This window comes from Hyla sarda, chromosome 7 (assembly GCF_029499605.1).
Source record: "Hyla sarda isolate aHylSar1 chromosome 7, aHylSar1.hap1, whole genome shotgun sequence".
Lineage (NCBI taxonomy): Eukaryota > Metazoa > Chordata > Amphibia > Anura > Hylidae > Hyla > Hyla sarda.
In genome coordinates, this window is record NC_079195.1 from 40,938,579 (window position 1) to 40,963,619 (window position 25,041).

At 47.2% G+C, this 25,041-nt stretch overlaps 1 protein-coding gene across 1 annotated transcript in view; it reads right to left on the reverse strand.

Moving 5' to 3' along the window:
• Nucleotides 1-22,334, reverse strand: part of PYROXD2 (pyridine nucleotide-disulphide oxidoreductase domain 2) — a 145,727-nt gene extending 123,393 nt beyond the window's left edge. The window contains exon 1 of the mRNA XM_056529051.1: nucleotides 21,874-22,334. Within this exon, the coding sequence (XP_056385026.1) occupies nucleotides 21,874-21,988 (115 nt within the window). The 5' untranslated portion in view covers nucleotides 21,989-22,334. The remainder of the gene's footprint in view (nucleotides 1-21,873) is intronic.
• Between the last annotated feature and the right edge of the window lie 2,707 nt (nucleotides 22,335-25,041).

The window sequence follows — 25,041 nt, forward strand, 5'->3', positions numbered from 1 at the left end:
GATGCCGGCTGGCAGGAGGTGGATCCTCTGTGCCAGAGAGGGATGGCGAGGACCGTGCTAGTGGACCGGTTCTAAGACACTACTGGTTTTCACCAGAGCCCGCCGCAAAGCGGGATGGTCTTGCTGCGGCGGTAGTGACCAGGTCGTATCCACTAGCAACGGCTCACCTCTCTGGCTGCTGAAGATAGGCGCGGTACAAGGGAGTAGACAGAAGCAAGGTCGGACGTAGCAGAAGGTCGGGGCAGGCAGCAAGGATCGTAGTCAGGGGCAACGGCAGGAGGTCTGGAACACAGGCTAGGAACACACAAGGAACGCTTTCACTGGCACGATGGCAACAAGATCCGGCAAGGGAGTGCAGGGGAAGTGAGGTGATATAGGGAAGTGCACAGGTGAAGACACTAATTGGAATCACTGCGCCAATCAGCGGCGCAGTGGCCCTTTAAATCGCAAAGACCCGGCGCGCGCGCGCCCTAGGGAGCGGGGCCGCGCGCGCCGGGACAGGAGCGAGGGAGAGCGAGTCAGGTACGGGAGCCGGGGTGCGCATCGCGAGCGGGCGCTACCCGCATCGCGAATCGCATCCCGGCTGGAAGCGGAATCGCAGCGCCCCGGGTCAGTGGATCTGACCGGAGCGCTGCAGCGGGGAGAGTGTAGCGAGCGCTCCGGGGAGGAGCGGGGACCCGGAGCGCTCGGCGTAACAGTACCCCCCCCCCTTGGGTCTCCCCCTCTTCTTAGAGCCTGAGAACCTGAGGAGCAGACTTTTGTCTAGGATGTTGTCCTCAGGTTCCCAGGATCTCTCTTCAGGACCACAACCCTCCCAGTCCACTAAAAAAAAAGTTTTCCCTCTGACCTTTTTAGAGGCTAAGATCTCTTTGACAGAGAAGATGTCCGAGGAGCCGGAAACAGGAGTGGGAGGAACAGATTTGGGAGAAAAACGGTTGAGGATGAGTGGTTTAAGAAGAGAAACGTGAAAGGCATTAGGGATACGAAGAGAAGGAGGAAGAAGAAGTTTGTAAGAGACAGGATTAATTTGACACAAAATTTTGAAAGGACCAAGATAGCGTGGTCCCAACTTGTAGCTAGGGACACGGAAGCGGACATATTTAGCGGAGAGCCATACCTTGTCTCCAGGGGAAAAAACGGGAGGAGCTCTTCTTTTCTTATCCGCGAACTTCTTCATGCGTGATGAAGCCTGTAAGAGAGAATTTTGGGTCTCTCTCCATATGATGGAAAGGTCACGAGAAATTTCATCCACAGCGGGCAGACCAGAGGGCAAGGGGGTAGGGAGGGGGGGAAGAGGGTGACGGCCGTACACCACGAAAAATGGGGATTTGGAAGAAGATTCAGAGACTCTGAAGTTATACGAGAATTCGGCCCATGGAAGGAGATCTGCCCAGTCATCCTGGCGGGAGGAAACAAAATGTCGCAAATAATCACCCAAGACCTGGTTAATTCTTTCTACTTGTCCATTGGACTGGGGATGATATGCAGAAGAAAAATTTAATTTAATCTTGAGTTGTTTACAGAGAGCCCTCCAGAATTTAGACACGAATTGGACGCCTCTATCCGAGACGATCTGCGTAGGCAACCCGTGAAGACGAAAAATGTGTACAAAAAATTGTTTAGCCAACTGAGGCGCTGAAGGAAGACCAGGAAGAGGGATGAAATGTGCCATTTTGGAGAATCGATCAACGACCACCCAAATAACAGTGTTGCCACGGGAAGGGGGTAAATCAGTAATAAAATCCATACCAATCAGAGACCAAGGCTGTTCGGGGACAGGCAGGGGATGAAGAAAACCAGCGGGCTTCTGGCGAGGAGTCTTATCCCGGGCACAGATAGTGCAGGCCCGCACAAAGTCCACAACATCCGTCTCCAGAGTCGGCCACCAATAGAAGCGGGAGATGAGTTGCACAGATTTCTTGATGCCCACATGACCTGCGAGATGGAAGGAGTGACCCCATTTGAGGATTCCGAGGCGTTGGCGTGGAGAAACAAAGGTCTTTCCTGGAGGAGTTTGCCTGATGGAGGCTGGAGAAGTGGAGATCAGGCAGTCAGGTGGAATGATGTGTTGCGGAGAGAGTTCAACTTCTGAGGCATCCGAGGAACGAGAGAGAGCATCGGCCCTAATGTTCTTATCGGCAGGACGAAAGTGAATCTCAAAATTAAATCGGGCAAAGAACAGAGACCACCGGGCCTGGCGAGGATTCAGCCGTTGGGCAGACTGGAGGTAGGAGAGGTTCTTGTGGTCGGTGTAAATAATAACTGGAAATCTTGATCCCTCCAGCAGATGCCTCCATTCCTCAAGTGCTAATTTAATGGCTAGAAGCTCTCGATCCCCGATGGAGTAGTTCCTCTCCGCCGGAGAGAAGGTCCTAGAAAAAAAACCACAAGTGACAGCATGCCCGGAAGAATTTTTTTGTAGAAGAACAGCTCCAGCTCCCACTGAGGAGGCATCAACCTCCAATAGGAAGGGTTTGGAAGGGTCAGGTCTGGAGAGCACGGGAGCCGAAGAAAAGGCAGACTTGAGTCGTTTAAAGGCGTCTTCCGCTTGAGGAGGCCAAGACTTGGGATCAGCATTTTTTTTGGTTAAAGCCACGATAGGAGCCACAACGGTAGAAAAATGCGGAATAAATTGCCTGTAATAATTGGCGAACCCCAAAAAGCGTTGGATAGCACGGAGTCCGGAGGGGCGTGGCCAATCTAAGACGGCAGAGAGTTTGTCTGGATCCATTTGTAGTCCCTGGCCAGAGACCAAATATCCTAGAAAAGGAAGAGATTGGCATTCAAACAGACATTTCTCAATTTTGGCATAGAGTTGATTGTCACGAAGTCTCTGAAGAACCATACGGACATGCTGGCGGTGTTCTTCTAGATTGGCAGAAAAAATTAGGATATCGTCCAGATATACAACAACACAGGAGTATAACAGATCACGAAAAATTTCATTAACAAAGTCTTGGAAGACAGCAGGGGCATTGCACAGGCCAAAGGGCATGACCAGATACTCAAAGTGTCCATCTCTGGTGTTAAATGCCGTTTTCCACTCATCCCCCTCTCTGATGCGGATGAGGTTATAGGCACCTCTTAAGTCCAGTTTAGTAAAGATGTGGGCACCTTGGAGGCGATCAAAGAGTTCAGAGATGAGGGGTAGGGGGTAGCGGTTCTTAACCGTGATTTTATTAAGACCGCGGTAGTCAATGCAAGGACGTAGGGAGCCATCTTTTTTGGACACAAAGAAAAATCCGGCTCCGGCAGGAGAGGAGGATTTACGGATAAAGCCCTTTTTTAAATTTTCCTGGACGTATTCAGACATGGCAAGAGTCTCTGGGGCAGAGAGAGGATAAATTCTGCCCCGGGGTGGAGTAGTGCCCGGGAGGAGGTCGATAGGACAATCATAAGGCCTGTGAGGAGGTAGAGTCTCAGCTTGTTTTTTGCAGAAAACATCCGCGAAGTCCATATAGGCCTTAGGGAGACCGGTTACTGGAGGAACCACAGAGTCACGGCAAGGGTTACTGGGAACCGGTTTTAGACAGTCCTTGGAACAAGAGGGCCCCCAACTCTTGATCTCCCCAGTGGACCAATCCAGGGTTGGGGAATGAAGTTGAAGCCAGGGAAGTCCAAGGAGAATTTCCGAGGTGCAATTGGGAAGGACCAAAAGTTCAATCCTCTCGTGATGAGATCCGATGCTCATTAGAAGGGGCTCCGTGCGGAAACGTATAGTACAGTCCAATCTTTCATTGTTTACACAATTGATGTAAAGGGGTCTGGCGAGACTGGTCACTGGGATGTTGAACCTGTTGACGAGAGAGGCCAAAATAAAATTTCCTGCAGATCCAGAGTCCAAGAAGGCCACGGTAGAGAAGGAGAAGGCAGAGGCAGACATCCGCACAGGCACAGTAAGACGTGGAGAAGCAGAGTAGACATCAAGGACTGTCTCACCTTTGTGCGGAGTCAGCGTACGTCTTTCCAGGCGGGGAGGACGGATAGGACAATCCCTCAGGAAGTGTTCGGTACTAGCACAGTACAGGCAGAGGTTCTCCATGCGGCGTCGTGTCCTCTCTTGAGGTGTCAGGCGAGACCGGTCGACCTGCATAGCCTCCACGGCGGGAGGCACAGGAATGGATTGCAGGGGACCAGAGGAGAGAGGAGCCGAGGAGAAGAAACGCCTCGTGCGAACAGAGTCCATATCTTGGCGGAGCTCCTGACGCCTTTCGGAAAAACGCATGTCAATGCGAGTGGCTAGGTGAATGAGTTCATGTAGATTAGCAGGAATTTCTCGTGCGGCCAGAACATCTTTAATGTTGCTGGATAGGCCTTTTTTAAAGGTCGCGCAGAGGGCCTCATTATTCCAGGATAATTCTGAAGCAAGAGTACGGAATTGTACGGCATACTCGCCAACGGAAGAATTACCCTGGACCAGGTTCAACAGGGCAGTCTCAGCAGAAGAGGCTCGGGCAGGTTCCTCAAAGACACTTCGGATTTCCGAGAAGAAGGAGTGTACAGAGGCAGTGACGGGGTCATTGCGGTCCCAGAGCGGTGTGGCCCAAGACAGGGCTTTTCCAGACAGAAGGCTGACTACGATAGCCACCTTAGACCTTTCAGTGGGAAACAGGTCCGACATCATCTCCAGATGCAGGGAACATTGGGAAAGAAAGCCACGGCAAAACTTAGAGTCCCCATCAAATTTATCCGGCAAGGATAGGCGTAGACCAGGAGCGGCCACTCGCTGCGGAGGAGGTGCAGGAGCTGGCGGAGGAGATGACTGCTGAAGCTGTGGTAGTAACTGCTGTAGCATAACGGTCAGTTGAGACAGCTGTTGGCCTTGTTGCGCTATCTGTTGTGACTGCTGGGCGACCACCGTGGTAAGGTCAGCGACAACTGGCAGAGGAACTTCAGCGGGATCCATGGCCGGATCTACTGTCACGATGCCGGCTGGCAGGAGGTGGATCCTCTGTGCCAGAGAGGGATGGCGAGGACCGTGCTAGTGGACCGGTTCTAAGACACTACTGGTTTTCACCAGAGCCCGCCGCAAAGCGGGATGGTCTTGCTGCGGCGGTAGTGACCAGGTCGTATCCACTAGCAACGGCTCACCTCTCTGGCTGCTGAAGATAGGCGCGGTACAAGGGAGTAGACAGAAGCAAGGTCGGACGTAGCAGAAGGTCGGGGCAGGCAGCAAGGATCGTAGTCAGGGGCAACGGCAGGAGGTCTGGAACACAGGCTAGGAACACACAAGGAACGCTTTCACTGGCACGATGGCAACAAGATCCGGCAAGGGAGTGCAGGGGAAGTGAGGTGATATAGGGAAGTGCACAGGTGAAGACACTAATTGGAATCACTGCGCCAATCAGCGGCGCAGTGGCCCTTTAAATCGCAAAGACCCGGCGCGCGCGCGCCCTAGGGAGCGGGGCCGCGCGCGCCGGGACAGGAGCGAGGGAGAGCGAGTCAGGTACAGGAGCCGGGGTGCGCATCGCGAGCGGGCGCTACCCGCATCGCGAATCGCATCCCGGCTGGAAGCGGAATCGCAGCGCCCCGGGTCAGTGGATCTGACCGGAGCGCTGCAGCGGGGAGAGTGTAGCGAGCGCTCCGGGGAGGAGCGGGGACCCGGAGCGCTCGGCGTAACAGCTATGATTGGCTAAGACTGCACACACACCCCTCAGCACTCCAGGCTGCATTTCCTGATTTTGGACTTTTGCCAGGCCAGCAGGAGTCCAAAGTCTGTGATGGGGGGAAATGTGCTCTGGACAAGTAGGGAGACACCTAGTGGCAGTTCTTTTTAACACAAATAAAACATAGAAAACTTCTTTTTTTTTTTTAAACAAAGTACATTAGAAAGATTTTTTTTATTTAACATAAGTAATGCAATAGCAAAAATGTTTTTTTTTTATGAGAGTGCCCATTTAATGCTTTATGTAAAAATTTAATTCTATATGTAAACTAGTGTTCAAAGGTGAATATAAATGTTGCTGTATTCCTTTTCACACAAATGGAGGTAGCCGTCATACCCAGGCTCTGGTGCCTAAGGTGGCCCAAAGGGTTGACACGTGGTAGGTGGGGGCCTTGTTACAGTTCTTGCACTTTTTTATTTATTTATGCCTCTGCACATCCATCTATCGTGCTTATACACTGATATTAAATTCACTTGTTTGCCACCATGTCTCTTGGTAATGCATGATACCATGGTAACTCGTACTAGATTTCATGTATTCTCAATTATTCTGGCAGTCCCGTACATTTATTTTTAAGACACATTTCCTGGAAAGCTGTAAATATCTCAGGTTTGCTGCAGAACAACACAATTATTCCCAGTCTATAGCGGCTACAGATGTATTGCAGAACATTGTATTCTAATCAGAGCGAGCTACATAAGCTTTCATATTGCTGATCTGGAGGAGGGGGATAGCTCCCCAATACACTATTCCACTGATGGAACATGGTGCAATAAATCAGTCCGATTGTCTATAAATAAATAAAATAAAAAACCTCTCTCATTCTCCCATATGAGGCATATTAGTGCTCTATAGACTTCTATGACTTCCTTATTGTAGCTGCTAGAGATGAGCGAACTTACAGTAAATTCGATTCGTCACGAACTTCTCGGCTCGGCAGTTGATGACTTTTCCTGCATAAATTAGTTCAGCCTTCCGGTGCTCCCGTGGGCTGGAAAAGGAGGATACAGTCCTAGGAGACTCTTTCCTAGGACTGTAGCCACCTTTTCCAGCCCACCGTAGCACCGGAAAGCTGAACTAATTCATGCAGGAAAAACAGCAACCGCCGAGCCGAGAAGTTCGTGACGAATCGAATGTACTGTAAGTTCGCTCATCTCTAGTAGCTGCATGCAACTCAGATATTGTACAGAACAGTAATATGGCCACCACACCACTACCTTCAGGGGTGTCGCTATAGAGGTAGCAGTCGCACCGGGGCCCTGGTGCTTAAGGGAGCCCCAAAGCACATCTGCCCCATTAGAGACCAGTAATATAATTGTCATAATGGGCCCTGTTGCAGATTTTGCATTGGGGCCCAGAAGCTACACCTCTGACTACCTTCCTTGATGTTTTAGAAGATAGCGGACAGAAACTTGAAGTATATGATGGAGCTTCTCCCAGTAAACAGAAATTCTCATGTATAGATGAATTTGTTTCATTAACATAAATAATGGCACAACGCGTTTCTAATTCGAGTTTTTGCATCAGGTATATATGCCTGACAAATAACCCAGTCCGGGTTCAAAACACGTCGCACCATTCTTTATGGCAATAAAATGATTGCATCTACTGTATACATGAGTATCCTCGCTTGCTGGGAAAAAGCTCCATTATATACTCCGATTTTCTGTAGAACATCTCCTAATGTTTTTCGATCCATCAGAACAGGAATCAGGCTGAACCAGGAGGCTGCTGATCCATGCTAAACGGGTCTACATGCTTTCGGCACAACTTTTTTGGTGAGCGTAATACAGTGGTCCCTCAACATACGATGGTAATCCGTTCCAAATGGACCATCGTTTGTTGAAACCATCGTATGTTGAGGGATCTGTGCAATGTAAAGTATAGGACAGTGGTCTACAACCTGCAGACCTCCAGATGTTGCAAAACTACAACACCCAGCATGCCCGGACAGCCAACGGCTGTCCGGGCATGCTGGGAGTTGTAGTTTTGCAACATCTGGAGGTCCGCAGGTTGAAGACCACTGTTAGAGGAAGTTGTACTCACCTGTCCCCGCCACTCCGGACCGTCACCGCGGCTCAGGATGTAACTGTCCATCGCTGTTGCCGCGTCCCCGGGGTGTCCCCGACTCTCCAGCAAGGCCTCTGCTTCCCCGGCATCCTCGCTCTCCGTCGCCGCCATCACGTCGCTACGCACGCCGCTCCTATTGGATGACGGTGATGGCGTGCACAGCGACGTGATGACGACGATGGAGAGCGCCAACGATGCAGGGGATCCCGAAGAGGACGCGCCGGAGCCCCGAGGACAGGTAAGTGATCGTCAGCGGACCACATGGGGTACCGTAAACGGCTATCCGGTGGCAGCTGAAGCAGTCAGCGCTGCTGGATAGCCGTTTATGCGATGGCCCCGACATGAAAAAGCATCGTATGTTGATGCTGCCTTCAACATGCGATGGCCTCTGAGAGGCCATTGCATGTTGAAATTATCGTATGTCGGGACCATCGTAGGTCAAGGGGTCACTTTATATTGTATACTCACCCTCACTGGCACGGTATACACTAGTGACACACCTCCTCTTTTTTCTTTTGTATACTTCATAGAAGTTTTAGGAACAGGCCTTCCATCCTGGCACAACACCACAACCGTAACCCGTTTCCTCCGGGTCTCGCCATGAGGCTGACTTTTCTGGGTGTTATGACTCACTGAGTGAACGCACTGCACCACACACTCTTCACCTTTGGCACTCACCCTTAGTATTCCGGCCTTCTGGCTGGGATCAGGGAAATTTTTGTAGATCCGGCCGGATGACCAAGCAGTATATCTGCACTCATCCACTTATTTACTCTTTTGTATGTCACTTTGCCACTTTTATGTGTTTGTTTGTACACAGGATTTGTCAGGATGCGGTAGCCCTTCTTGGTATCCCTCCTGGTGGTCTAGGGGAGGTGTGTGTGACCATCAGGTTCCTCACCTGATGGCCACACACACCTCCCCTAGACCGCCAGGATGGACACCCAGAGGGGCTACCTGACAAATCCTGGGCATCTTGGTTTCGGTCCAGATGGCATCAGTATACGGCTCCTTGACTGATACCCTGGTTAACGCCTAGGTTGAAGCCGGGAGCATTTGTGGCCCCTTAGTAGCTTCGGCAAAAAGGGGCATCAAACCTGGATCCTTGCAGATGCCTTTTGGCCTGGAGGTGAAGGGTAGGTTTGTTGGGGGGCCTCTCACCTGTTGGAGAAGGGCTTAGCGATAGACCGCATCCTTTGTACACGTTTTTTTTAGTGTGACACATTTGCACTTTTTCTTGCACTTTTGGTGATCACTTGCCTCGGCTCTTAGAGAATACCACCACAACCGTAACCGCCATCTGTATCTGTGGATTTAATGGGGTGTTGCGGCCATAGACATCTTATCTACTATCCAAAGGATGATGCGGGGACCCCCCCACGATCTCCGTGCAGCACCCACATTCCATGCTGGGTTCAGGAGAAGAGATGTCATGCCACGCCCCCTCCATTCATGTCTATGGGAGGGGGCATGAAGGCAGTCAAGCCCCCTCCCATAGACATGAATGGAGGGGGCATGACATGACATCACAAGGGGGCGTGGCTTGATGTCATGTCTCCAGTCCCGGAAACACAGAGGTTTCCGGGACTGGAGCAGCAGCCTGGCATAGAATGCGGGTGCTGCACGGAGATCGCGGGGTGTCCAAGCGGTGGCCCCCCCGTGATCAGACATCTTATCCCATATATGTCTATAGCCAGAATACCCCTTGATGGCACTTCTAGCAAAATGCAGTACAGTACCCACCAAACAACTGGCCTTCCAGTCAGCAGCTTTATGAATTGCTGCGCAGTGTTGTCATTAAAGGGGGTTTTATGCCAGAAGAAACAACCTGTGTATGTTGTCATAAAGTATAATAAAGCAACCTCCTAATATAATGTTATAATCTGTCTCTCTTGTAATCTGTGAGGTCACATCACAGGCTCAGAGAGAGAGAGAGAGCTCCTGTCTCTCCTTCCCTCCTGTCAGCACGGGAGGATACCAGTAATGTAAAAGGGGGGACTGGTATTACTGCTTAATAGATTTATGACTCATTAGATAAGATAGCAGGGAGCCCTTTCTCAGTCACAATTTTGACCTCCCAGCTGTTCTCATGAGAATTAAAGGGGTACTCCAGTGGAAAAAAAAATGTCCAAATCAATATATGCCAAAAACTTATATAGATTTCTAAATTACTTTATCAGCTGCTGTATGCTCCAGAGGAAGTTGAGTAGTTATTTCCAGTCTGACCACAGTGCTCTCTGCTGCCACCTCTATCCGTGTCAGGAACTGTCCAGAACAGGAGCTAATCCCCATAGCAAACCTCTCCTGCTCTGTACAGTTCCTGAAATGGACATAAGTGTCAGTAGAGAGCACTGTGGTCAGACTGGAAGTAACTACACATCTTCCTCTGTTTTATACAGCAGCTGATAAGTACTGGAAGGATTACAATTTTTAAATAGAAGTAATTTGCTAATCTATTTAAATTTCTGGCACTGGTTAATTTTAAACCATTTGTTTTCCACCGGTGTACCTCTCTTTAATAACAACTCCCTTGGGAGTTGTAGTTTTGCAACAGCTGGATACACTCTGGCTGGGAAACACTGATCTAAGTTGTTAAATGGTCAGGAACTAAGTTACAGTGAGGCAAAAAAGTATAGTCAGCGACCAATTGTGCAAGTTCTCCCACTTAAAAAGATGAGTGGCCTGTAATGTTCCCCATAGGTATACCTCAACTATGAGAGACATAATGAGAAAAAAATCCATAAAATCACATTGTCTGATTTTAAAGAATTTATTTACAAATTATGGTGGAAAATAAGTATTTGGTCACCTACAAACAAGCAAGATTTCCGGCTCTCACAGACCTGTAACTTCTTCTTTAAAGGGGTACTCCGTTGGAATTTTTTTTTAAATCAACTGGTACCAGAAAGTTAAACAGATTTGTAATTTACTTCTATTAAAAAATCTTAATCCTTCCAGTACTTATTAGCTGCTGAATACTACAGAAGAAATAATTTTCTTTTTGGAACACAGAGCTGTCTGCTGACATCATGAGCACAGTGCTCTCTGTTGACATCTCTGTTCATTTTAAGAACTGTCTAGAGTAGGAGAAAATCCCCATAGCAAACATATGCTGCTCTGAACAGTTCCTAAAATGGACAGAGATGTCAGCAGAGAGCACTGTGCTCATGATGTCAGCTGAGAGCTCTGTGTTCCAAAAAGAAAATAATTTCCTCTGTAGTATTCAGCAGCTAATAAGTACTGGAAGGACTAAAATTTTTGGAAGTCATTTACAAATCTGTTTAACTTTCTGGCATCAGTTGATTTAAAAAAAAAAAAAGAAAAGTTTTCCACCGTAGTACCTGTCACGATCACACCCTATCGGTCCATCTAAGACGCTAGAGAGAGTGTGATGGTGCAAGGGTTAAAGCCGCCAGACCTCTGGGTATCCACTACTAGTCCCAGCAAATCACCAAATTAACCCTTAGATAAACGTGTTTTACCAGAGCCTCCTTCAGAAAGGTGAGCTCATATATTTAGAGATCAAAGACCAGAGCTGATTAATTAAACATTTAATCTGATAAAAGGTATCACAGTGCTAAATATATCAAAATTCAGGAACAAATGACATACAGGTACAAAAATATATAAAAGAGTTTTGCAAGGCAAGTTCAGAAAACAAAAGATGAAGTTCTTACAGCATGATGCTATAGCCGTCCTTGTGAGTGAGAGTCCAGCTCTTGTCAGCTTTGGGCACAGCCTTGAACACCCCACTTTGAGTCTAGCATTGTTTAAATATATCTGCTTTCTTGGGAGGGAGACTCCATTCCCCCCTCCCCTCTGATCCCACCAGGGGGATCTTCTCTCTTCCTGGCCCCCTTATCTGTGTGATTATATGATGGGACCAGAGTGCCCCTTACATCCTGCTGCTTCAAAAGAGCGTTTGACTTCAAAGGAGATACAAACAAACAAACAGCCAGACCCCCAATAAAATGCAATACACAAAACACACAGTCTGAATGACCCTCACCCCCAGGTCTTAGTTTATACACAGATTGAAATTATAAAACACATGTATGTTTCCATAATCAGGCCTTAGGCCTGACACCTCCCCCTTAAGATGGGGACAGAGAGATCTTGCCCTTCTCATCAAGGGCAACTACATATGTGGTGGGTTCTAGGCACTGCAAAATGGGGAAGGGACCCTCCCAGGCAGCCTGCAACTTATTCTGCCTGATGGGGTTCTGAACCATTACCTTCTGTCCCACTTCATAGACCCGGTCCCTTGTATTGTGATCATACCAGTATTTCTGCCTGGACTGTGCTGCTGTGAGGTTGTCATGTGCCAGCCCAGTCAATGTCTGCATCCTGTCCCTGAATCTCAGAACATACTCCACCACAGAAGTCTCAGGGGCATGTAGCCCCCCTACCCATTCTTCCCTAACTAAATCTCGGGGTCCCCGCACTTTGTGACCATATAGTAACTCAAAGGGCGAGAAACCTGTAGGCTCTTGGGGTACCTCCCTGTAAGCAAATAACAGATGGGGTAAATACTTTTCCCAGTCTCTGCCCTCCGATTCTACAAATGTTTTTAGCATTTGTTTCAAGGTGCCATTGTTACCGGACACTCTGTCCAACCAATGTAGAGGGTTGTGATCAGTTATGACAGTAAAATCCCTGCCATACAGGTATGGCTGTAATTTTTGCAAAGCCCAGACCACAGCTAGACATTCCTTCTCTATGACCGCATAGGCCACTCCCAAATGTCCTGCCAGGGGGGTCTCATGGGCCAACCTCAGCAGCTCTTTCCTGTACTGCCTAGGAACCACTAACGGCCTTTCTCCCTCCTGGGCCCCTAGAATGCCTTTGTAAAGGGACTTCCAGTACAAGATATCATTTTCCCAATATACCCGATGCCCCTCTGTGTCAACATCTGTATGCTCAGCATGTTTTCTCAGCCCTTCAAGGGAAGGGGCACTGCGCAGAGCTTCCCGGATATGCTCATTTCCCTCCCCCCATCTTGGGGCATCAGGGAGCACATTTCCCCCAGGTGAACTAGCATATCCACCTTCCTCTCCATCAGTTCCAGACATAACAATGTTACAGGCATCATACACAGGGCTATCACTCCTTCCCTCCTCCTCCTCCTTAGGCTCACAGGATTGGGACATATCACTCACTGCTGGTCCCTCATCCTTAAATGTCACCAGGGGCACACCAACCCCTCCCCCTAGCCCATCTCCACTAGGTTTTGGCATTGGCAATGCATTGTCACCACATTTTACAATACATCCCATTCCACTTTTGAAAAACATTACCGGTTCAGTCACAGGTAAACAATTATCAATCCCCTGCACTCCCTCCCAGTTACCACATGTCGCAGTGTCTCCCAAAGTCTTGCACAGTACCTCAGAATGAACAGGGCTCTCTCCTAGCCCATCCGGTGTGCAGGAATTGTCCTCTGGAGCATAATGACAGAGTATCTGACCCAAATCATTCCCCAGCAGAACATTAACAGGGATGTCCTCAGAGACCCCCACCTCCCGCAAACCTTGGCCTGTACCCCAATCCAGGTACACACGGGCCATGTGCACAGCAGGCCGCACACCTCCAATTCCTTTTAAAGCCATGGTTCTTCCAGGGATGATGTCCTCTGTATCCACCACTTCAGGCCGCACCAAGGTAAAGGAGGCTCCAGAATCTCGCAAACCCACTGTCACCCGGTCACCCACAGTTACACTCTGCAGATTATCCACGCTTTTCTCCACTGCTCCGGACACCAGAAGAACGGCTGTGTGTCCTCCAGCTACTGGTGGAGAATTCTTTTTGTTGGGGCAAGTGGCACTCAGGTGCCCAATATTGTTGCATCTGTAATATCGGCGGGTGTCCCCCTGACCCAATGTGGCTCCTGTTGCTTTCGGTGCTGATGGCAAGAATTTTCCGGCTGGCTTGGTGCTGCTGGTGATGCTCTATGGGTGTGTGGCTCCCCTCCAGGTACTTGCTCCAGCTTGTGCAGATCCACGCTTTGCTGTTGGTGCCTGGTTATTGGCAAAGTCGTCTCCAAGTTCTGCTGCTTCCGTTGCTGTCTTGGGCTTGCGGTCCAATATCCACTCTCTGGCTTCAAAGCTCCGTGTTTAGAGAAACTGATCCAGGACCATCAAGTCCTCCAGGGCCTCATAGGTAGTGACGTGTAAGCCCCCAATCCATTGTCTGAATGCAGTCCTTAGCTGACCTGCATGTTGAGTGCAGCTTTCTGTGGCACTTTGTTGCAAAGTCCGAAACTTTTTCCGATAAGCCTCTGGAGTCAGATTAAAACTTTTTAGCAGGGCAGATTTGATTGCCTCATAGTCCTGGTCACTCTCAGAGGGAAGCGAAGCAAACACATCCAGAGCTTTCCCTCGCAGCCGTGGTGTTAGATATCGTCCCCACTGTTCCTTAGGTAGATGGAACTGCCGGCAAACCTTTTCAAATCCCCTCAGGAACACATCCAGATCACCATCTTTCTCCAACATGGGGAAATGTTCCAAGCGAGGTTTGTGTCTCCTTGATCCTGCACATCACTGTGTGCAGATAAAACATCCCCTCTCAGCCTCCAATTCGTGCCTCCACTGGGCCTCTCTTTCTGCCGCCTCTCTCTCTCTGCAGCTCGTATCTGTGCCTCTCTCTCTGCAGTTTGGTACTGGAGAAGCAGTTGGAGTTTCATATTGGCATCCACATTCCCAAGGTGTTGTAAGGCAGTCCGCATATAAGAGTCCAAGGCCTCATGTGGAGTACTGTCCTGATGGGCATTAATGTTGTATTCCCCAGGAGATATCAGTCCTTGGATGGCAGTTCCAGCTGTAGGACTTTGTCTCATGTCACTCAGCTCTTCTGCACGGACATCAAACTCCACAAGATCAGCAATAAGTTTTTCCTTGTTCCTTCCTGCAGTAGGGATGTACTTTTCTTGGCACATTAGCTCCAGTGCAGGCTTGGACTGCTTGCGATATGCCTCCATATTTTCGAGATGAGAAAGAGGAGGTAAAACAGGAGATGGGGAGGACAGAACTGTCTTGCACTCTTTTTGTATGTCTTTTAAACCAGCACTGAGCTCTGTCTTTGGAATTTACACACAAGAATATGTATGCAATTTATTTTTAGTGCTAAGATTTCCTTACAGGTAAAATCCAGCAAGCACTAAAAATCTCTAAATATATCCCGACGCTGCCACCAGTTGTCACGATCAAACCCTATCGGTCCAGCTAAGACATTAGAGAGAGTGTGATGGTGCAAGGGTTAAGGCCACCAGACCTCTGGGTATCCACTACTAGTCCCAGCAAAGTCACCAGATTAACCCTTAGATAAACGTGTTTTACCAGAGCCTCCTTCAGAAAAGTGAGCTCATATATTTAGAGATAAAAGACCAGAGCTGATTAATTAAACATTTAATCTGATAAAAGGTATCAGAGCTAAATATATAAAAATACAGGAACAAATGACATACAGGTACAAAAATATATAAAAGAGTTTTGCAAGGCAAGTTCAGAAAACAAAAGATGAAGTTCTTACAGCATGATGATATAGCCGTCCTTGTGAGTGAGAGTCCAGCTCTTGTCAGCTTTGGGCATAGCCTTGAACACCCCACTTTGAGTCTAGCATTGTTTAAATATCATATCTGCTTTCTTGGGAGGGAGACTCCATTCCCCCCTCCCCTCTGATCCCACCAGGGGGGTCTTCTCTCTTCCTGGCCCCCTTATCTGTGTGATTATATGATGGGACCAGAGTGCCCCTTACATCCTGCTGCTTCAAAAGAGCCTTTGACTTCAAAGGAGATACAAACAAACAGCCAGACCCCCAATAAAATGCAATACACAAAACACAGTCTGAATGACCTTCACCCCCAGGTCTTAGTTTATACACAGATTGAAATGATAAAACACATGTATGTTTCCATAATCAGGCCTTGGGCCTGACACCTCCCCCTTTTAATAGTCTCCTCTGTCCTCACCTCATTACCTGTATTAATGGCACCTGTTTGAGGTTGTGGACAGGTGTCTTTTATACTGATAATAAGTTCAAACAGTCACACTCCAAACTCCACTATGGCCAAGACCAAAGAGGTGTTGAAGGACCCCAGAAAAAAAATTGTAGACCTGAACCAGGCTGGGAAGACTGAGTCTGCAATAGGAAAGCAGCTTGGTGTGAAGAAATCAACTGTGGGAGCAATTATTAGAAAATGGAAGACATACAAGACCACTGATAATCTCCCTCGATCTGTGGCTCCACGCAAGATCTCTCCCCTTGGTGTCAAAATGATCACAAGAACGGTGAGCAAAAATCCCAGAACCACACAGGGGGACCTAGTGAATGACTTGCAAAGGGCTGAGACCAAAGCAACAAAGGCTACCATCAGTAACGCACTACACCGCCAGGGACGCAACTCATGCAGTGCCAGACATGTCCCCCTGCTTAAGCCAGTACAGGTCCGGACCCATCTGAAGTTTGCTAGAGAGCATTTGGATGATCCAGAAGAGGATTGGGAGAATGTCATATGGTCAGACGAAACCAAAGTAGAACTTTTTGGTAAAAACTAAACTCATGTTTGTTGGAGAAAGAATGCTTAGTTGCATCCAAAGAACACCATATCTACTGTGAAGCATGGGGGTGGAAACATCATGCTTTGGGGCTGTTTTTCAGCAAAGGGACCAGGACGACTGATCCATGTAAAGGAAAGAATGAATGGGGCCATGTATTGTGAGATTTTGAGTGAAAACCTCCTTCCATCAGCAAGGGCATTGAAGATGAAACATGGCTGGGTCTTTCAGCATGACAATGATCCCAAACACACCACCCGGGCAACAAAGAGTGGCTTCGTAAGAAGTTTTTAAAAGGTCCTGGAGTGGCCTAGCCAGTCTCCAGATCTCAACCCCATAGAAAACCCTTGGAGGGTGTTGAAAGTCCATGTTGCCCAGCGTCAGCCCCAAAACATCACTGCTCTAGAGGAGATCTGCATGGAGGAATGGGCCAAAATACCAGCAACAGTGTGTGAAAACCTTGTGAAGACTTACAGAAAACGTTTGACCTCTGTCATTTCCAACAAAGGGTATATAACAAAGTATTGAGATTAACTTTTGTTATTGACCAAATATTTATTTATTTGCAGATACATTCCTTAATTTAATCACAATGTGATTTTATGGATTTTTTTTCTTCTCATTCTGTCTCTCATAGTTGAGGTATACCTATGATGAGAATTACAGGCCTCATCTTTTTAAGAGGATGAACTTGCACAATTGGTGGCTGACTAAATACTTTTTTGCCCCACTGTACCTCCTATCCTGGTCATTGTGACAGTGTGTCAGTGGGATGTTCACCAGCAACTGAGCCGCCACCATCCCAGCGCTGTAAAAGTTCATTGGTTTGTAGGAACAATGTTCCAGCTGTGTCATACATGACAGGGCAGAAAGGGGTTAATCCCTGATCCACAGCTGTATATTCTAGTATTGGGCTTGTACTTTTTTTCCTACACAAATTTCCTGATGAAGAGAAAGTTGAAACCAACCCAGAGTAGTGACCGTGCAGCGGATAGTAGAACACAGGTGCAGATGTGTGATACTGGAACATCAGTGGCATTGTAAGAGATGACAGCGCCAACACCCCTTCATTTACACACACGTCCTATCGTAACGGAAAATCACTTGTAATAGTTTTTGTAACAATGCTCTTGCTTCACCCAAAACAGAAAGCTTTGTTGCCAAAAAAAAAAATGTACAAGTCCGCATTGACCAAATGCCATGTACTGTATTACAAAAATTACAACCACTATAAGATGGGAGGATAGAAGGGCAGGATTATAGGTGGAGTATTTTTAATAGACATAAACCCCCGACCCACTGGAAAAATTATAATTTATTTTTTTTTGATCAACAGATGACAGAAAGTTAAACAGATTTGTAAATTATTCAATGTAACGATAATGACACAAAGGCCACACAGTACCCGCACTCACCGCACATCTAGCGTCTTCAGGTTCCAAACGTGGACATCACCCGACGGGATCCTCGGCAGGAACAGGGGGCACTCAGGGAGGAGGCGACTGCCGGCGGTTTCGCGCTAAGGAAAGCGCTTCATCCGGCCTCCAGCTTTTTTTTTTTTTTTATAGAAGTAATTTACAAATCTGTTTAACTTTCTGGGACCAGTTGATATAAAAAAATGTTTTTTTCCCAGCAGAGTACCCCTTTAAAAGGCACCCTGGCCTAATGGTATGCAGTGAGCTCCCGATGGAAATAAAGGCTCAGTAACTAAGAAATGTTCATGTAAAAGAATAAAAATGTAAAGGAGGCAATAAATGACAAAGCATTTCAGCTACTAAAACAGGAAGGCAGTGAAGGAGCATTAAAAAGCTAGAGGGGAAAAAATGTGAAAGATAAAAACAGATAGGGTGTATTAACACGTACAGTATCCTGTGCATATTGGATGTTCAGGATTTGAAGTTGCAGATTTTATGCTGCAGATTTCAATTTAAACTAAATGACGGAACACAGCATATAATCTGCATCATCAAATCCCGCGCATCAAGTATGTGCAGGATACAGTACGTGTAAATACGCCCAAAAGCAGCAAAAGAGGACACAGAAAGATAACCCCCAAATGTTTTTAATAACATTAATAGTAAAAAGGTAAAAATGAAAGCGTTGGCCCTTTAAAAAGTAATGAGGGATTAATGTAATGCTCACTGCCAAGTTTCTATACTAAGTTTTATAACGGATTTCTGTAATTGTTTACTGATCTTTATAGCCAATCATGTTTTTGCATCCTTTGTGCTTGTTGTACACAATTCAATAAACTAAATAAATAAATGAGAAAAAAAGTAACGAGGAACAATTACAGACGATGATGAGTAAAAGCAATATGCCATATGCCATTGATTTTCATTGAGAAAGAGACATTCAAGTCTTAAAGGGGTACTCCGGCGCTAAGACACGCCCCCTACCATAGGCTTGTGGGGGGCGGAGTCGTGATGTCCCGATACTCCGTCCCCGTGGTCGGGAGGCATAAGACTGAAAGCCTCCAGCACTTCCTGCAGTGCTTACAGGTGGGTGTTGCATGCTAGATTGCGGGGGTCCCCAGAGGCAGGATCCCCGCGATCAGACATCTTATCCCCTATCCTTTGTCAGGCAGAGGCAACATGAGGTTATTTTTAATCTTAGCAGGGGGTTTGGAGCTTTGTATCACCATCAAGATGTATGAAAAAATAATCAAGAGAAAACTGGGGTGTTTATGTATAGACCTTCACTTTAGAGGGGCTTCCAGTGTTACGTACATGAAGCTTAATCATTGTATACATTAACAGCTCTACAGCACATGATGTTGGCTTTCAGTAAATAAGAACACTATTATTTATATACAGGTCCTTGCTATCCCTTGCCTGCACTCTAATAATAGTGTAGGCATGGGACCTAGAACTAAAGGGTAGTTTGAGAGAGGGGGCATGGGGAGCATTCTGTGTGGAGGAATTGCACAAGGCTGTCTTTATGTTAAGAAGGACTATGCAAAGGAGTCTGTGAGGTAGGCCATGGCAAGAAATGTATGAGACAGGGATTGGTATGTTAATCAGTATGTGTAACAAAGAGGGCATGGGAAGCAGCCTGTGAGAGGGGACAATGAGTAGCAGTCTGTGAGAGAGGGGACAATGAGTAGCAGTCTGTGAGAGAGGGGACAATGAGTAGCAGCCTGTGAGAGAGGGGACAATGAGTAGCAGCCTGTGAGAGGGGACAATGAGTAGCAGTCTGTGAGAGGGGACAATGAGTAGCAGTCTGTGAGAGGGGACAATGAGTAGCAGTCTGTGAGAGGGGACAATGAGTAGCAGTCTGTGAGAGGGGACAATGAGTAGCAGTCTGTGAGAGGGGACAATGAGTAGCAGTCTGTGAGAGAGGGGACAATGAGTAGCAGCCTGTGAGAGAGGGGACAATGAGTAGCAGTCTGTGAGAGAAGGGACAATGAGTAGCAGTCTGTGAGAGAGGGGACAATGAGTAGCAGTCTGTGAGAGGGGACAATGAGTAGCAGTCTGTGAGAGAGGGGACAATGAGTAGCAGTCTGTGAGAGAGGGGACAATGAGTAGCAGTCTGTGAGAGAGGGGACAATGAGTAGCAGTCTGTGAGAGATAGGACAATGAGTAGCAGTCTGTGAGAGGGGACAATGAGTAGCAGCCTGTGAGAGAGGGGACAATGAGTAGCAGTCTATGAGAGAGGGGACAATGAGTAGCAGTCTGTGAGAGAGGGGACAATGAGTAGCAGTCTGTGAGAGGGGACAATGAGTAGCAGTCTGTGAGAGAGGGGACAATGAGTAGCAGTCTGTGAGAGAGGGGACAATGAGTAGCAGTCTGTGAGAGAGGGGACAATGAGTAGCAGTCTGTGAGAGAGGGGACAATGAGTAGCAGTCTGTGAGAGATAGGACAATGAGTAGCAGTCTGTGAGAGATAGGACAATGAGTAGCAGTCTGTGATAGGGGACAATGAGTAGCAGTCTGTGAGAGAGGGGACCATGGGAAGCAGCCTTTGAGAATGGGTAGCAATCTCTGAGAAATGAGGGGAGCAGTCTGTGAAACATGAGGGTATGGAGCGCAGTTTGTGTAAGGAAGGGTGCATGCACACTCCATTTTTGCTGTACAGTTCCCGTATACGGTTTCAAGTTAAAAACCATACAGAACCGTATAGAAAACCATATGCATTGACTTAACATTGTAAACCGTGTCAAATGCATGATCCGGTTTAGTCCGTTTTGCAACTTATACGGTTTGTCCGTTTTTTTTTTACCTGTGCCCAAAACCGTAGACTACCAAGTTTTTTTGGTCCGGGTGAAAAACCGTATTAAACCGTATATGTTTTTTTTTAACATTGGAGTAAATGGGAACTGAACAGAATTGTATGTGAGTACGGTTCCATCTGGTTTGCACCATAGGGTTTATAACTTTGCACAGTTTTTTTTCTTGGAATTTCAATCAAACAAGTGAAACTTTATTGAAAATGGAGTGAAAAGTTGAAAACGTATACGTTTCTTTTTCTTAAAAAACGGATGCAACCGGACATCATTTTTCGAACCGTATATGGGTCGCAATTTGTACACACATTTTGATACAGTTTAGTCCGGTTTTGAGGAATCCGTTTTACATCAAAAACCTGATACGGGAACTGTTTTGCAAAAACGTGGTGTGAATGCGGCCTAACAGAGGAGAACATGAGGAACAGTCTGTGTGAGGCTTTATGTCAGTCTCAGGAAAAGTGAACAACCTCCAACTGGAGAACACTGCACTGTAATCACTTATATAGTCTGTAGGTGGTCATATTGGTATTTATACAGTGATTTTTATATTTAGCAGCAGCCTGGTAATATTACTAAGTAACTATGTCAGTGTTTCCCAACCAGGGTGCCTCCTGGTGTTGCAAAAGTACAACTCCCAGCATGCACGGACAGCCTTTGGCTGTCCGTGCATGCTGGGAGTTGTACTTTTGCAACACCTGGAGGCACCCTGGTTGGGAAATACTGAACTATGTAGTTCTTGTTGGTAAAATACTTTAAAATTTGGTGCCCCATTTTTCATTTTAGGCCTATTGCCACACTGTGTCTAAAGCCGCATACTCAGTCTACTCATAGATGCTCTTTCCTTAAAGGGGCCTCTCCTAAAGAACACAAACCTTGGTCCTTTCATACGGATCGGGCAGGATTAAATTGTTTTCATACAAAATATTAACATCATTCTCAGTGGCAGCGTTTGCAACTAGAGATGAGCGAACTTACAGTAAATTCGATTCGTCACGAACTTCTCGGCTCGGCAGTTGATGCCTTTTCCTGCATAAATTAGTTCAGCTTTCCGGTGCTCCGGTGGGCTGGAAAAGGTGGATACAGTCCTAGCAGACTCTTTCCTAGCAATGTATCCACCTTTTCCAGCCCACCGGAGCACCAGAAAGCTGAACTAATTTACGCAGGAAAAGTCATCAACTGCCGAGCCGAGAAGTTCGCGACGAATCGAATTTACTGTAAGTTCGCTCATCTCTATTTGCAACATTATCTCCACAGTAGGATCCTGTGTTAAAAAAAATATATTCCAGGAGGCAGAGAGTTAAACCTGTACAGTACACACCATGGCTAACATTAGTAGGGCCAAGCTACAGCAGCGTTACCTCCTCCGATGATCACAGCGTCATATTTCAGCTTCGGCTTTCCAGAAGTTTTGGAATAAGTTCTTAGGCTGAGGCATCCGATTTGCTTCAGACATCGCGCGCCCATAGCAGGCATTTTCAGGCTTCAAGGAACGAGGGTGTCGCTTTAAGCCTTTCTCACTGTACTGACTGTAGGGTGGACTTTGAGGTCTGCTTTGCTATTAACCTGATTTTTTTTTTTTTTTTTTTTACTTTCCAGCAATGGGATCGTCTATACTGAACGTACAAGCCAGCGAGTGTTCACAATGTAGGCAGGTCTCAGAATAGAAGGCTTGGCTGAAAAGTAATGCGGAAGTATTTCTTCTACGTGCTCCCAAGAGTCTTGAAAAGCTTGAATTGAATAGGAAAAAAACTGAAAAGCTTGTGCTAAATCCCAACGCCCACCCGATTAGTGTCCAGAGACCATGAAATTCCACACAGACGCTTTTATATATATATATCTGACAGTGGGGACCCTATAGGGGGACCTGCGAGTGCATTTGCAAGGCTTGAGAGGCCCATGGAAATTTGGCTAACTGGGCTATATTGGTGGCAGATTTGGGCCTAACTGAAAAAACTGAACCAGAACTATTCTACAACATCTTTTGTGTAGATCAATTCACATGTAGGCATTTTCAAAAACAAAGAAAAAAGCTTCTACAGATTTAATAAACTGTATTATAGGCAAATTTTATATATATATATATCTATCATGTTCAAAAAAATTAAGGGAACTTAAACAACACAATGTAACTCCAAGTCAATGACACTTCTGTGAAATCCCACTGTCCACTCAGGGAGCAACACTGATTGACAATCAATGTCACATGCTGTTGTGCAAATGGAACAGACAGCAGGTGGAAATTATAGGCAATTAGCAAGACACCCCAATAAAGGAGTGGTTCTGCAGGTGGTGACCACAGACCATTTCTCAGTTCCTATGCTTCCTGGCTGATGTTTTGGTCACTTTTGAATGCTGGCGGTGCTTTCACTCTAGTGGTAGCATTAGACAGAGTCTACAACCCACACAAGTGGCTCAGGTAGTGCAGCTCATCCAGGATGGCACATCAATGCGAGCTGTGGCAAGAAGATTTGCTGTGTGTGTCAGCGTAGTGTCCAGAGCATGGAGGCGCTACCAGGAGACAGGCCAGTAAATCAGGAGACGTGAAGGAGGCCGTAGGAGGGCAACAAGTCAGCAGCAGGACCGCTACCTCCGCCTTTGTGCAAGGAGAATCAGGAGGAGCACTGCCAGAACCCTGCAAAATGAACTCCAGCAGTCCACAAATGTGTCCACTCAAATGGTCAGAAACAGACTCCATGAGGGTGGTATGAGGGCCTGATGTCCACAGGTGGGGGTTGTGCTTACAGCCCAACACCGTGCAGGATGTTTGGCATTTGCCAGAGAACACCAAGATTGGCAAATTCACCACTGGCACCCTGTACTCTTCACAGATGAAAGCAGGTTCACACTGAGCATGTGACAGATGTGACAGTCTGGAGATGCCGTGGAGAACGTTCTGCTGCCTGCAACATCCTCCAGCATGACCGGTTTGGCGGTGGGTCAGTAATGGTGTGGGGTGGCATTTCTTTGGGGGGGCCACACAGCCCTCCATGTGCTTGCCAAAGGTAGCCTGACTGCCATTAGGTACCGAGATGAGATCCTCAGACCCCTTGTGAGACCATATGCTGGTGCGGTTGGCCCTGGGTTCCTCCTAATGTCAGCAGTTCCTACAAGAGGAAGGCATTGATGCTAGGTGGGGAAGCACTGAGTTTGTTTGTTACCCAACTCTGTGTTTCCTCACCAGTGTGCCTCCAGCTATGGCAAAACTACAACTCCCAGCATGCATGGTCTGTCAGTCCATGCTGAGAGCTGTAGTTTTGCAACAGCTGGAGAGGTTTGTGCACCCACCCCATGTAAATGTACAGGGTACATTCACACAGGCAGGAGTTTACAGTGAGTTTTCTGCTGCAAGTTTGAGCTGCATCTAATTTTCCACTGCAGCTCAAATTTCCAGCGGGAAACTCACTGTGAACTCCGGCCTGTGTGAATTTAGCCTAAATAAACTACACTACCCCTACACAAAATAAAAGGGTAAAACACTACATATACACCCCCCTTACACAGTCCACCCCCCCATAAAAATGAAAAATGTCTCGTACAGCAGTGTTTCCAAAAAGGAGCCTCCAGCTGTTGCAAAACCACAACTCCCAGCATTGCCGGACAGACATTGATTGCCAAGACATGCTGGGAGTTTTGCAACAGCTGGAGGCACCCTGTTTGGGAAACACTGCTGTAGGGTATTTGTGGTGGCGGAGGCAATTGTAACGCATGCATCCAGGTCCCCCACTGTGCAAATCCCTAATTTAGGCATTAAAATTTCTCACTTCGGATCCCTGTCGTATTTCAAGGCAACAGTTTAGGGCCACATTTGGGGTATTCGGTACTCGAGAGAAATTGCATTACAAATTTTGGGGGACGTTTTTTACTTTTACCCCTTATGAAATGGTAAAGTTGGGCTCTACACCAGTATGTTAGTGTAAAAATTTTTTTAATTTTTACACTAACATGCTGAAGTTGTCCCATACTTTTCATTTTCACAAGAGGTAAAAGGAAAAAACGAGTACGGATATATCTCATATGTGGGTGTAAAGTGATCTGCGGACGCACAACAGGGCTCATGCACCATGTACATTTGAGGCCTAAATTGGTGATTTGCACAGAGGTGGCTGATAGTTGCAACGGTTCTAACATAAACACAAAAAAAAAAAAACTACATGTGACCCCATTTTGGAAACTACACCCCTCACGGAACATAAAAAGGGGTATAGTAAGCCTTAACACCAAACAGGTGTTTGACAAATTTTTGTTAAAGGGGTACTCCACCCCTAGACATCTTATCCCCTAACTGCCGCTGGGGACTCAATATAGCATGTGGCACCCACCTGTTTCTGCTCCGGAAGCGCTGGAGGGTCTGGGTCCCGACCACCAGAATGGAAGTCTGTGACGTCATGACTCCACCCCCCCGTGTGACGTCACGCTTCGTCCCCTGAATGCAAGTCTATGGGAGGGGGCGTGCACCAAGATCTACAGCATGTGTCTGACCAGGTGGAGGGTCTTGAGGATGCTCACGATACCACCAGAGCCTACAT